General features: G+C 42.5%; 2 protein-coding genes across 2 annotated transcripts; both read right to left on the bottom strand.

Annotated features, from left to right (window-relative positions):
• Positions 1-384: 384 nt before the first annotated feature.
• Positions 385-738, bottom strand: LOC118424236 (octapeptide-repeat protein T2-like). Its single transcript, XM_035832777.1, has one exon. The coding sequence runs from the start codon at positions 736-738 to the stop codon at positions 385-387; it is 354 nt and encodes a 117-aa protein (XP_035688670.1).
• An 841-nt stretch (positions 739-1,579) lies between these two features.
• On the bottom strand, positions 1,580-14,736 carry LOC118424799 (tryptophan--tRNA ligase, cytoplasmic-like). The gene is made up of 9 exons (XM_035833577.1): positions 14,645-14,736; positions 8,658-8,766; positions 8,132-8,248; positions 6,906-7,091; positions 6,368-6,468; positions 5,938-6,050; positions 4,589-4,762; positions 3,988-4,128; positions 1,580-2,889 (listed from the first exon to the last, which is right to left on the bottom strand). Exons 1-9 carry the CDS (start codon positions 14,733-14,735, stop codon positions 2,731-2,733), a joined length of 1,191 nt encoding a protein of 396 aa, XP_035689470.1. The 5' UTR covers position 14,736; the 3' UTR covers positions 1,580-2,730.
• Positions 14,737-15,020: the final 284 nt, after the last annotated feature.

Raw genomic sequence — 15,020 nt, 5'->3', positions numbered from 1 at the left:
TCTCTGTATGCTCCACTGTCTGCCTGCTCCCCTGACTCTTTGTTTCCCTGCCAGCCTGATTTTCTTTCTGTCTGCCTCCTTTTATGCCAGCTTCCTGTCTGTCTGCTCCCATGTCTGTCTGCTCCCCTGCCTTCCCCTGCCTGTCGCCATTTCTGTCTGGTTCCCTGTCTGCCTACCCCTGTCTATCTGCTACACTGTTTGCCTGCTTCCCTGCCTGCTTCAATGCTGTCTGATTCGCTGTCTGTTATCATTTCTGGTTCCCTGTCTGTCTGCATGCTTCCTGTCTTTCTGTTTCTTTCATTGCCGTCTTCCCTGTCTATCTGGTTTCCTGTATTTTTGGTTCCCTGTCCGTCTGTTTCCCTGTCTGCCTGCTTTCCTATCTGCCTACTTTTCCTGCCTGGCTAATTTCCTGTCTTCCTGCTTCCCTGTCTGTCTGCTCCCCTGTCTTCCTGCTTCCCTGTGTGTCTGGTTCCCTGTCTGCCTGCTTCCCCGTCTGCCTGCTTCCCTATCTGCCTGCTCCCCTGTCTGTCTGGTTACCTGCCTGTTTAGTTCCCCGTCTGTCTGCTTCCCTATCTGCCTGCTTCCTTGTCTGTCTGCTCCCTGCCTGTCTGGTTCCCTATATACCTGCTCCCCTGTCTGCCTGCTTCTCTGTCTGTGAACTTCCCTGTCTGTCTGCTTTCCCGTGTGCCTGCCTCCCTGCTTCCATGTCTGTCTGGTACCCTGTCTGTCTGCTCCCATGTCTGTATCGTTCCCTGTCTGTCTGTTTCTTTTATTGTCGTATTCCCTTTCTGTCTGCCTTCTTGTCTGTCTGGTTCCCTATCTGTCTGGTTCCCTGTCTGTCTGGTTCCCTTTCTGTCTGGCTTCCTGTCTGTCTGGTTCCCTTTCTGTCTGGCTTCCTGTCTGTCTGGTTCCCTGTCTGTCTTGTTCCCTTTCTGTCTGGTTTACTGTCTGTCTGGGTCCCTGTCTGTCTGGGTCACTTTCTGTCTGGTTCCCTTTCTGTCTGGTTTCCTGTCTGTCCTGGATCCCTGTCTGTCTGGGTTCCCTGTCTGTCTGGTTCCCTGTCTGTCTGGTTCCCTGTCTGTCTGGCTTCCTGTCTGTCTGGTTCCCTGTCTGTCTGGTTCCCTGTCTGTCTGCTCCCTGTCTGTCTGGTTCCCTGTCTGCGTGGTTTCCTGTCTGCCTGGTTTTCTTTCTGCCTTGTTCCCTTTTTGTCTGCTCCCAGTCTGTCTGCCCCCTGTCTGTCTGCTCCCATGTCTGTCTGGTTCCCTGTCTGTCTGCTCCCTGTCTGTCTGGTTTCCTGTCTGCTTTCCTTTCTGGTTTCCTGTTTGCCTGCCTGCTTAGTCGAATTGATGAGTTCTGTTGTTTTTTTTTTACTTCAGAACGCAGAGAGTGAACTTTGAAGGTTTTCAGCTATGGTAAGATATCGATGATGAAGAAGACCCCTACGTCTTTATTTCCTGCTTTTAACGTTTGTACTCAACATTGCTAGATAACCAGGCAAACTAAGAAAGGAACAGCACATCCCAAACAAATTACCTCACAAATTGCAATGTTACTCAAGACAAAAAAGAGAATGACGAGATTTTTACTTTACTATGCGATTTTAATATTGCGGCCACAGGTTATATATAATATATCAAAGATCGTGTGGATATTTATCTAAAAATAACCCAGGAAATGTTTCCTAATATTGATCATAACGCAGAAAAGAAATTTCATTCACGAGCCATATTTTCTTATATTCGTTTTCAACCATGAAGCTAGCTGAGAAAATAATTAAGATTGTTACCAAAAATTCGTTATCAATGCACAACGTTTGCGCCTTTGAAATTCTGATGAATTTAATCGTTGAAAACGACAGATTTACATCAATCTCACTGTTTGATGCTTCAAATTTTACACGTTCTTGTTTTTGTTCGTTAGTGTGCGGTATGTCTAATTAAAAACTTTAGCCGGAAACGTAGGTAATTCCTTATTTAGCAAGCCATTGTTTGTGTACATTATTGTCCAAGAAGCCATGAGCGAAGCTATAGGTAACACAGGATCTGAAAAATGCTTACAGCATACACCTGTTCTTCGACGTTGTTAAACCTTTGGTAGCAACGTTACAAAAGAGTTCTCCTGTTTTCTAGCAAAATGATATATAGCTATTTTGACCATCCATTACAGTTAGCCGTTAAACTCATGAAAGCGATTCTATTATCAACTGTTCGACAAATGATAGAGTTACAATATGTCAATCAAGTGGTCTTATTTTTATGTTTTATTGTGAATTTCTGCATTTCAAATGAGGTGCTATTGGTTCCCTCTCCTTGTATCACCGTATTTCAGTCATTTCTACCCTCTTTTGGATAACTGAGGACCCTTTCACTAAAATGGTAACATTTTGATTGTATGACATGGCCAACGTGTCTGTTGACAGAACTATGCTCAATAGGTTGCAATAGATGAGTTCAATAAGACTGTTCACACTTCTGAGTACGCTTGTGCGACGATAGGAATTGTAGGTGGTGTGTCGTAAGGTGAAGTTTTATGATTTGGAAACAGTCTGGACAAATATCGAGCATATCGATGTCCAGGAGTGTACTTGTTTTCTTATTTTTCAGGGGGTATCACCTATGACATACGCAGGCGTATAAAGAAGCGTAAACGAGCTAATATGTATCTGGTAGAAAACAAATGAACTCTTTCAAGGTGTGTACAGTTGTTCTGCACCATGCAGTATCCGGGGCTTTAGTAGCTGTACTTGAGCTTGCGGGGGGTCATGAACTCCTGCACCATCTGGTCGGTGACCTGCTGCCTCCGCTGCTGATGCTCAGCCACAACCTTCTGTACCACGGAGATCAGCTCTTTCTTCAGATCACCTGTCAGCATCGCACCGCTGGTGTAGTCCTGCGTGAGATGTATGTATTATAGACGTGTTGGCCGTAATGAATAAATATTGAAGTACTCTTTTATCTCTACAATTTAATCTGTACATGTAGTATTGAATTACTATGCTACAAGAATAATAGAAATCATGTAATTGTTTCACTACCGTCGCAAGAAATTTGTAAAGAAAGCTGTTATTTGTTGCCAAGTTTGTGTGCTTGTCACTTGGCAAAATAATTAGGAAATTGTTGATGAAAAGGGAAAGATACAGTATATAAAAAAGCACACACATGTAAACATAAACAGCATGCTGCAATACCGAGGAGTCATTTCAGGTAAACCATTTTCGAAATTGACCTTCATTTTTATAACCGCAAATGAACTAAAAATTAAATGAAGATCCATTCAAAGCTTCTCGAGTTATTTCATCCACAAGGCAAAGGCAAAAATTGTAATTTGCATGATGTACAACCTAACGATGTTCTGGGATATGAATTTGCGGACACTTAATTCATAATAATACCTATCAAAACAGACTTATATCGAATAGATGAGGTTGTGTTTGTCTGTATGTGCTTTGGCTATTTGATCTGTACTGATATCTTTAGTACTGTAAATGCATTTAAGCTAAGGATAGCGAAACATGGCCATGGAGTGTTCGCGATGTTTTAGAGTTTGCATTAGCACTCAAGTCACTGACGTAGCTCTTCTTTTATTCAATGTTTAAAGATTAGGTCTGTGCTCAATATGTGCATTGTAAGTTGCTATGCCTTTTTACCGTAATATGTCCCTCCATTATATCATATGCATGGTACTGTACAAAAGTACGTACGGTTAGACAATGGGGAAGAAGACAGTACCAATATTTTTTTGTGGTCAAGCGTTCACTGCATAAATCACGAACATAATATAGATTATTATCCTATATTGTTTAATTAGTAGAATCTTATCATCCTATACTGTTTAATTAGCAGAATTGTAAAGTGTATTCTGTATTCTTTCTCTCTCTTGTTGTAGTTTATAGTTGGCCATACAAAAGTAACTAATTACTTTTTGCCGTGTCAATAAAGCTTGTTGTTGTTGTATAAAACCACCGCAAGCAATATTGTTTACTAGTACCTTCTTAATCTTCTCCACTTTCTCGTCGTCCTCCATGAAGAAGGTGAGGTACTGGTAGGACACGTCCACATCCACGTTCCCTCCCACACGGCGGTGTTCCTCTACCGTGCTCTGCCCACCCGAGTAGGCATACTTGTTAATCTGGAACACCATAGACAAATGACGATATGGCATATGCGGTTTGTCTCTTTTTCTCTTACTGTCTAGTAGATGGTCTAGTGTTTTTACAATAGACACAATAACTCTTTTGTTAAAATTAAATACGCAAATCTCTTTGTTTACCTAGCTGTTAACCAAATTGTTGATGTTGTTAGCGTTTAAGCTCTTATATGTTATTTTTGTTGTTTGTGTAACATCCGTGAAAAGAATCATCTGGCTGGTACATCACCGAATAAAGAGACCCTTGTTACACAACCAAAGTTTTGTTTACTTTTCGGTGACCGTCTCTTACCGTCCTAAGGGCAATTCACATTGGGACCTACAACGACAGGGGATTTCCGAGTGAAATCACTTGATATGCAACCGTTAGATAATATGTCATTTTAGTTGTTCACTTAGAAAACATAGATGGTTACGGTTTAACATCGGGCACTGAACAAACCTTATCCCTGATGTCGTCTGCAGAGTCAGTCAGGTAGATGGACGTTGAGGCTTCGCTGGCGCTCATCTTGGTCATGGCGCCCTGCAGGGCCGGGAGGAACGTGGAGTGGAGCAGGGCCGGCTTGGGGTAACCCAGGCGGGGCGCCGCGTCACGGGTCATCCGGAAATACGGGTCCTACAGGAAAAAGGAAAAGGCATAGGTAACATTTCTGAGGAAGTGGTTTTCTGGGTGGGGTTGCGCCCCTGGGCGGAAATGTGGGCAATTGCACCACGCCAAACACCGCCTGTCCTCACCCACCCCCTCTCCCTACCCCCGCCTGGGTCCCTAAGGGGCCATCAGAGTTTCCTCATTGATCTTTCCCATTAAACTCTGAATACGACCACAGCTTAGTGTGGTGTCTGACTGGTGTATGCTAAAGGTACGGTATTCCTGCAGTCTTGTACCTTTGCAAATGAAGTGAAGTATCCATTTATACACCTGTCGTGGGGAAGGGAAATCTAAAAAAAGTGCCTATCCAAAGACACAACGTCTAGCAATGTCAACGTCTAACAAGGGACCATTAATCTCGTTTCCGCTAACCTAGCCATGCAACTCGGCCGTTCTATGCCGGTGCAAGGCCTACAGTAGGAACAGAAAATCTGACATTTTTTTTACGTTTACGTAGTTTATGTGACAGACACTCCCGCTGTTCGAAGTCAAGCAGTAAGCATTTGCAGATAATGGGAGCACTTTTAAAGGTAAACGTTTTTGAGGGGAATTTTCGCCGGTAACTTTGTTTGTATTCCTCTAACAAAATGCTATCATATGTGATTTCTTAACTGTTTCCTACCTGGTCTATAGCGCACGGAATGAAACAGGCGATGTCCTACCTGGTCTATAGCGCGCGGAATGAGACAGGCGATGTCCTACCTGGTCTATAGCACACGGAATGAGACAGGCGATGTCCTACCTGGTCTATAGCGCACGGAATGAGACAGGCGATGTCCTACCTGGTCTATAGCGCACGGAATGAGACAGACGATGTCCTACCTGGTCTATAGCGCACGGAATGAGACAGGCGATGTCCTACCTGGTCTATAGTGCACGGAATGAAACAGGCGATGTCCTACCTGGTCTATAGCGCACGGAATGAGACAGGCGATGTCCTACCTGGTCTATGAAGCACATGATGAGACAGGCGATGTCCTACCTGTTCTATAGCGCACGGAATGAGACAGGTGATGTCCTACCTGGTCTATAGCACACGGAATGAGACAGGCGATGTCCTACCTGGTCTATAGCGCACGGAATGAGACAGGCGATGTCCTACCTGGTCTACAGCGCACGGAATGAGACAGGCGATGTCCTACCTGGTCTATAGCGCACGGAATGAGACAGGCGATATCCTTCTTCCCACCGAAGATCTGCGGGAAGCTGCAGCTGAAGGACGGGGCAGCCTGGATTGCAGGGAAGCTGATCTTTCCTGTAGTGATGGATATAATATATATATATATAGTTTACGACTGTTGTGTTTTTCAGCGAACTTATTTTAGCTTAACACTTGCTCAAACTTTGCTCAACTCATTCGTCCGCACAAACACACACACACACACACACACACACATTCTCACACACATACATAAACATACGAGCAAACACGCACACACACACACACACACTCATACACACACACACACACATACATAAACACACGAGCACACGCACACACACACATACACAAACGTGCGAACTAAGACACGTATATACTCACGAGAGAGAGAGAGAGAGAAAGAGACTTACCGATGCAGTCGCTGTCATTGAATCCAAATATGCCCTTGACCTGATTGACAGTGACGCATTTCTCCACACGCAGGATGGTCTTGTAGAAGTCAGGAGTTGACCTTTTAAAATCATTACAATTTTTTTTAAATTACTCATCAACATATTTGGCATACAATTGTGCATTGTATTTTCTATACTAATCTGGCCATGGATTCTAAGGTTAGCATTGTGGATAATAGATGTTTGAACATAAAAGGTGCCAAGTAAATTCAAATATGTGTGTATATCATTACAGAAGCGCAATGGTGATACCATGCGTACGAAATCTGCGACATTAAAGTGCATCTGAAACTGAAAATGAAGACTAGAAGTACAAATACTAATGCACTTAAAAACTTTTGATCCTATTTCGATTGACGTTCTGATTTTCAATGCAATGGTGACCACACGAAATATGTAGGCAACATTGGGATGTTCATTCCGGAGCAGAAAACGACCGTCAGAAGACACAAGAAGAAGAAGAACACATCATCGAAACTTAAAAAGATCTACTGACCCAATGTAGTCCATGTCCGAGAAGATGAACGTCTTCTCCTTGTCGAAGCCGAAGGCGATGATGTCCTTGGCGTTCTCGCTGGCGAGACGCCTCGCCTCCTCCACACTCATGTCCTTCCACAGGAACTTCTCATCGTCAGTCATCTGGATCACCAAAGGCACGTCAAACACGTCCTGTAGGTACCTGTGGAGGGGGGAGGGGGTGGACACATCGTCAGTCATCTGGATCACCAACGGCACGTCAAACACGTCCTGTAGGTACCTGTGGAGGGGGTGGACACATCGTCAGTCATCTGGATCACCAACGGCACGTCAAACACGTCCTGTAGGTACCTGTGGAGGGGGTGGACACATCGTCAGTCATCTGGATCACCAACGGCACGTCAAACACGTCCTGTAGGTACCTGTGGAGGGGGGGGGGGGGGGACACATCGTCAGTCATCTGGATCACCAACGGCACGTCAAACACAAATTCATTTTGCAAGTCATTTTTACATACAGTAAGGTTAATAACACTATATCATTGCATATCGACCGTCATTGAGCAAAGATTGTTGGGTGGTGAGAACCCATCGAAAATCTGAGCGCTACACGTACCATTTTTTTCAAATTTGCGGAACGTACGCGAACATGACCAAATGCGTCCCGAACGCTTCCGGAGATATCGTCACCTGTTCGAATCAGGTTTCGATTTGCGAACGGGCGAATCAGATTCGATTCGCTCGGTGACCTCATGCGCTCGAAAATCTCCGAAAAGTACCGACGGGAAACCGTCAGTGGCTCGATCCTGTGCTGATTTATTGAGGGATGTAATCAATCAAAGGGGTCCGTTTGCGGCATGTTTGTGCGACCTCTTAAAAGCTGAAAGTAGGAATAATGATACAAATGTGCTGGTAGAAGTAAATGTTGAAGTAAATGTCAATATCGTACCGATTGTCTCATCCAGAATATTTTTAATTTTATGCTCTAAAAACTGCTCTAGGCGGCTTTAAGGAAACAAGGCTGTATCCATACCCCTTCCTCTGTTCCAGGAGGGAAATTTCATTTCTATTTCTACCTGTCCGTCCAAAAAAACTAAATTTCATGACATGAAAGTGCATTTTGTGCTGAAAATGTCAGACTTTACAATTAAAGTCAGCAATATGAGCTTCCAAACAATGACTGGGACAAAATAAAGTCAATTCAGAAAAGAATAAGAAGTAAAGAAATCGCAGAGCAGATTTACTGGTAAAGACGAAGGGGATAAGGTGGCCGAGGTGCATGGCTTCAGAAGAAGGGCCACGTCCGGTGTACAGGAAGAACGGTTTCCCCTTCTCATAGGCGTCCAGAATCATACCAACATCCCTGCAAGTTAAAAACAACAGAAATAATATTATGATTGTAAATGCTCGTACCTAATGTAAAATTGCATAGGATATAACAATATATAAAAATGTAATTTGTCGGAAAGCTTTAATTTTATGCCATATTCACAACATGCAAAAATCTAATGGTATTTTGATATTGACATCTATAAAGACCATCGATTACAATGTTGACACGCATACAGATTACATAAATGTTGAGATATTATGCCTATATCTGTATGATATAAGATAGACTTTATCTCAGAACTAACGATTCTATTGTTACTATGCAAATATACCTACTGGTACTATTCAATGTTTAAGTTTGACTTGGCGATTGTCCAATATGCGAGCTCTCACGTAAGTCAGTTGCAGTTCGGAGAAAAGTCGCATGGTGCGCTTCTGACCTGTGGGAAAAGATGATGCCCCTCCGCAGCAGGTGGTGTGCCGGCTTCCCTGTAACTCGGGCGATCCTCTCGATTAGGGAATCTTCTATCTTCACGCTGCCAAACTTTTCTATAACGGACACACGGACGAGAATCACTGTCATTATCACATACAATATTATTACAATACCTGCGTCGCCATTGCTTATTTCTTTTGGTTTGAGGACAGTGATTCTGAAGGAACATGACGTAACCTTTCATTCAGTAAGTGTAACGTTACAGACCTACACCCCATACTTGAAAGTAGCGTAATATAATACATTTGAAAATACAAAACCCAACTGGGAACCACAATGCAGTTCCAACTGTCTATTGTCTCCTATTTGAAAATGTAATTACAACAACATTACGTGCACATGCAGGAGAGAAACTCGTGGATAAATCACTAAATGTTAGTTACCAAGCCGACTTGTCTGTAACCGTCTATCACCTAATTCTCTTAGAAATGCAAACGTTTTGTTCTCGGCTGGGCCGACTACTCTCTCTTTACAGCCAGGGACTGAGCTGTGAGGAGCTTAAAATAGAGCCTAAATCGTTAAAAAGGTTTGGGTCGGCTGCCATTCTGCGCCATTCATGCGACCTCGATTCGACAATCATACAACGCCTGTGAGTGAGTGAGTGATCTAGTGAGTGAGTAATTGAGTGATTGAGTGAGTGAGTAATTGATTGAGTGATTGATTTAGTGAGTGAGTGAGTGATTTAGTGAGTGATTGAGTGATTGATTTAGTGAGTGACTGAGTGAGTGAATGAGTAATTGAGTGAGTGAATGATTGATTGAGAAAGTGAGTGAGTGAGTGAATGAATGAGTGATTTAGTGAGTGAGTGAGTGGATTAATAATTGAGTGTGTGAGCGAGTGAATGAGTAATTGAGTGAGTGGGTGAGTGATTGATTTAGTGAGTGATTGAGTGAGTGAGTGAGTGAGTGAATGAGTAATTGAGTTAATGGGTGAGTGAGTGATTTAGTCATTGATTTAGTGAGTGAATGAGTGCTTGAGTAATTGATTGAGTTACTGAGTAATTGAGTGAGTGAGTAATTGAGTGAGTGAGTGATTGATTGATTGATTTAGCGAGTGAATGATTGAATGAGTGAGTGAGTGAATGAGTTATTGAGTGGGTGGGTGAGTGAGTGAGTGAATGAGTTAGTGAGTGAGCGAGTGAGTGGGCAAATGAGTAATTGAGTGAGTGAGTGATTGATTGATTTAGCGAGTGAGTGAGTGATTGAATGAGTTAGTGAGTGAGTGAGTGAATGGGTGAGTAATTGAGTGAGTGAGTGATTGATTGATTTAGCGAGTGAGTGACTGATTGAATGAGTTAGTGAGTGAGTGAGTGAGTAATTGAGTGGGTGGGTGAGTGATTGAGAGTGAGTGAATGGATGAGTGATTTAGTGAGTGAGTGAGTGGATTAATAATTGAGTGAGTGAATGAGTAATGGAGTAAGTGGGTGAGTGATTGAGTGATTGATTTAGTGAGTGAGTGAGTGAATGAGTAATTGAGTGATTGCTTGAGTAATTGATTAAGTTACTGAGTAATTGAGTTACTGAATAATTGAGTGAGTGAGTAATTGAGTGAGTGAGTGATTGATTGGTTTAGTGAGTGAGTGATTGATTGAATGAGTGAGTGAGTGATTGATTTAGTGAGTGAGTGATTGAATGAGTTAGTGATTGATTGATTGATTTTTTTTTGAGTGAGTGATTGAACGAGTTAGTGAGTGAGTGATTGAACGAGTAAGTGAGTGAGTGAGTTATTGAATGATTTCATGAGTGAGTGATTGAATGAGTTAGTGAGTGAGTGAGTGATTGAACGAGTGAGTGAGTGAGTGAGTGAGTGAGTGAGTGAGTGAGTGAGTGAGTGAGTGAGTGAGTGAGTGAGTGATTCCCTTTTTAAAGTGTGGTGGGTTTTTAACGTGCTAGAGGTGTGTCTTTTCACGAACACCGGACCGGAATGTAACATCCTTTTTGAGAAACGTCCTTAAAAATTAGGTATTTATTCTTACCTGATTGAAGTAAGAAAAATGAAGTTAAGAGCATTTCCCAAGAGCCCAAACTCAGTAGCATAGCAATGGCTCAAACGCAGGACCTCTTGGATATGGTTCGAAAGGCCACACGACCCCGCCACAGTTAATAGGGTGAAACGTCGGCAAAGTAAACAACAGTTTGTAGTGAACAAAGAACTTTGTTATCCATCACAGAGACAACACAATAGGACTGACCTTGTCACATTGTAAAGGTTAAACGGTATCAAGTCGCTATTTCTGTTTATTGCCGACTTTGTCACCGAGTATCGATTGCATTGACAAAAACAATCAGATATACAAAAGCCTGGCGTTTCCCGCAAACGAACTACGCTCTCACGGTGGACGTATTTGCAGTTTTTAGTCTCATTGTAGGGGCTAACGTTATTTGAACCACTCTGAGACGACTAGTATATGTTATTAAAGATTGAGTAGAAAATGTTTCGTTTTTTTTTAGACAAAGAACAACCCATATGGGGTAAATTCACCGTTTAAAGCTGTAACAATGGTATAGGGAATACGAGTAAATGCCCACCCCCACAGCAGTTCAATCTCAAAGCAGACGTCAGGTTCGTTTCCATATTGGAATGAAGAAAAAAAATAGCCACATCCTTATCTTACAGAAAAAAAAGGCGCAATGGGCGAACATGACATTTCAGACATTTAGACTGCAAATAAGAAGAAATATAAATGAAAAAAAGAAAATCGTATTATTTGTAGTTACAAAAATAAATGCTATTGCAGCTAAATCTGCCATATCTTGCAATACACTGTGTCGATAATGAGTTTTAAGATATTTTCTATTGACGAAACAGTCTTATATAAATTATATATTATGTCTTGTATAAATATTTTTCAATAGTAGAGTTGGCACAGTTTTTGACATTTATAAACTGGCCTTGGATTCGTCATATGTGACGTAAAGAATTGTGTATAACTTCATTTAGCTATGTGTTTTTTTGTTCATGCAGTTGAAAAACAATCCCCCTAAACATCTGCTCGGAGTTTGTGTGATACGCACATTGTCATTTTTGGCTTTTGGCACTCTGCCGAGGCATAAAAGCCCACGGCGACACTGTACACGTAGTACTGCACAGTACCTGTGTCATGTTAACGGCTTTCATTTTCGTGGGCTTTCTTAGAAGGCACCTTTCCTGTGACGTTTTGGACTTAATGAAGCCGTGACGTTACTTAACAGAACATTCAAGGTGTTCGCTAATGAACTACACTCTATTTACCCTAATGGCTGTGACCAAATATTTGAAATGTCACTTCGGGCGCGGTCACATAGATCGTGCGATCGTCGTAAGATTTTCATGCCTTAGGGTTTTGAAGCAGGCTGTGACTGAACCGACCACCGACATGGATCCAAAACAGAATTTTGTGTACCAAAACAGTTGACCTTTACAGGAGACGTGTATGTTTGTCTTCCTAAATGCCCGAAATTAGCGAGCGTACGACAATCGCACGGCCTATGTGACCGCGCCCTTAGCGAACTCTGTAGATGACATTTCTTATAGCTAATTCTGTTTGAATGATGATGAATTCTTTTTGTGCCCTTTCTTGTCTTTAAAATAATGATTTTACATGTTGAATCATACAAAGCAAACCTTGGTACGTCAATGGTTAGCGCTTGCCGTCTAGTGAATAGAAAGGCCATACAAAGTAATGGAACCGTAGCTTGAACAAACCGTGTGTTGGTGACGCTTGACTGCGTTTACGTTAGAATCAGGTGACTGAGATATTATCAGTGTGGTGTAACATTTTTTTACTCCCTGTCTCTTCTCTCTCTCTCTCACTCTTTTTCTCTCCCTCCCCCAATCTCCCCCTGTCCTCTTTCTTACTCATCTCCTTGAATTCCCAGCCCACTCTTCTTGTACATATCTCTCCCCTTTTCGTCTTCTTTTCCACAGTCTTCTGATATCATATATTGCTGCCACTGGTGAAGTACTTACGCTACAGGGCAAAACAACCGGGCATCTAGTAGAGCAGACGCGTAATTTATGTGGACGTTTTTGGTCGCCCGAATACCCCGTTGTTGAGTACAGACAAGAAAGACTGGAACACCGGGTGGCATGTCATTATGTTCGGGTCAGGTGAAGCAGTAATGTTTGTCTTTAAAGTCACTCTGCGCATACTGTTGTCTCAACAGGGTGTAACTCTGGCAGAGACACTGGAATAGAAAACAGTGCAAGCACCCCTAACCTCTGATTGAAGTTATTGTTGTGCCTAACGGATAGGATGGTGCTTTGATATGCAAATCATAAAGGCAAAAATTACAATCAACAGATTTTCGTAGTACTAGTAATACCCCCTTACATTAGGCGAAAATCGATCGGACGACGAGTCAGAGAGCTCTTAATTACGAGGAGGCATGGCCCTGCTGTCGACGAAGAAATTGCAGAGTTCCCGCCTTTCCGTCAGGGTCATACCTCCTCGTAATTTAGAGTTCGCAGACTCGTCGTCCGATCGATTTTCGCCTAATGTGAGGGGGGTATTAGCGAGGCGCAGAGCGATCGCCTGTGACTGAAATGGCGGCTTGAGTGACTTTAAAAAGGTGAGCTCTCACTCTCTTTTACTTTCATTCGCGCCTTCCTTTTCCGTCATGCGATCCATATATAATCTCAGTTTGTCACTGACAAGGCAGATAGAAGTCATGTACGGTCAAAACACTTAGAAATCTAAGACAGTTGTTTACTCTATGTTTGCAAGAACTTGTTTGTCAATGTACAGTATAACAACGCAGCGACAAAAAAGCTCCGGGTAAGAAAAAGTAATTATATTTACCCTATCCATGAACTGATTTTAACGTTTTTAGTATGTGCGAACAGAATAAACCGAGAAACGATGTTTAGTATGTGGGTATGTAGAAGGCGGGAAAACCAAGTTTAGGTTCGATATAAATGGCTCCACAGTCCATTTCCACGATACTGCAGCCCGTTCTGATATCCTATATCATTGACATGCTGTGGTGGTAATTTAGTGCGGTAGATAGCTTTATTTGTCGTTCAAGTGCCCTGTTCATACCGGCTTCCCATTGTTATAGGTTGATAATATGATTAATGCTACGAGATCATTTTTCTGAATGAAAATGCCAAAGACTTTGAACAGCACTTCCGCAACATGAGATCGTGTGAAGTAATCGGCAGCGCTTTTGGCTCAGGCCAGAGAGGTCCAGGTTCGAAACCTGCATGTCAACGATCTTGTGCCCTTGGGAAAGTCACTTTACACGCGTACGGCTTCTCTCACCTAACTCAGTTGAAAAATAAATACTTAGCTTCGGCAAGGGCTGTCCCTCGCATAGGACGTTAAATGCAGGTTCCGGGGATAGCCACACCCCGGGCACGTAAAAGGACCCGCGACACTAATCGAAAACAGTGAATGGATCAAACCATTCCGACTTAAAGGGGTAGGGAAATTTCCGAGCAGCCTTTGTAACCCCTTCTTTTCCTATTGAGTTAGCTAGTCGAATTTGAATAGCACAATGTTTCTGACTTAGACAGAAGAAATGATGCCACAGTGATCGTAGCCTGGAAGTGGTCAATGACCTTGTACTGAGCAAACTGAGCCTACATTTCTCCAAGCTGGTCGGTAATTCGGTCTTGTTGTTCCTAAGAGGTTGTTGACTATTACGAATAACACTGGATTGGGCTAAATAGCGATAAAAAATTGCGAAGACTTTGCGATTTTGTACAAATTTCCCATTGCGGCCGAATTGGCGTTCGACGCACCAACTTTACAAACCAAATGACCGTGCCAGGAATCATTTTTTTCAAGCCTTCGGCTCCAAATTGGTAGATGTATGTCTTTAAGCTTGTTTTTAATGTCAATTTACTTTAATTGAAATTATGGAACAATGGCCTTTTTCCGGTGTTTTATTTCTCCTAGTTGACACGTTTTGCCCGTTATATCTAACCATACATGGCTAAACTACTCACTGATTAGCTTGTCGTAGTCAACACCCTTCTGCGAGGCTGCCGTGACCTCCCACGGGGTCACCAGCTGGTCGTCCTGGTCTGTAGTCGCCATTTTGGATCAGTCTTGCTTTTGAAGCTGGTGTCTTGTAAGATGATGAGGGTGGAATTCTGGAATGAGAAGAAATGTTGGGTACGGGAGCTTTTTGTCTTTTTATATTGATCAGAATGTTGCATCATCCTGTTCGTCATTGCATCATCCTAACTTCGTACATACATTGCATCAGATTGTCATTTACTGCGATTGCGCAGTATTGACATTGCATCCATTTTAGTTTCACATTTGGGCAAAAGTAAGAAAAAAAACTCACATTTTGATTGATAAGGTCTTAAAACACAT

This window comes from Branchiostoma floridae, chromosome 10 (assembly GCF_000003815.2).
Source record: "Branchiostoma floridae strain S238N-H82 chromosome 10, Bfl_VNyyK, whole genome shotgun sequence".
NCBI classification, from domain to species: domain Eukaryota; kingdom Metazoa; phylum Chordata; class Leptocardii; order Amphioxiformes; family Branchiostomatidae; genus Branchiostoma; species Branchiostoma floridae.
This window is presented reverse-complemented; position numbering and strand designations above follow the sequence as displayed.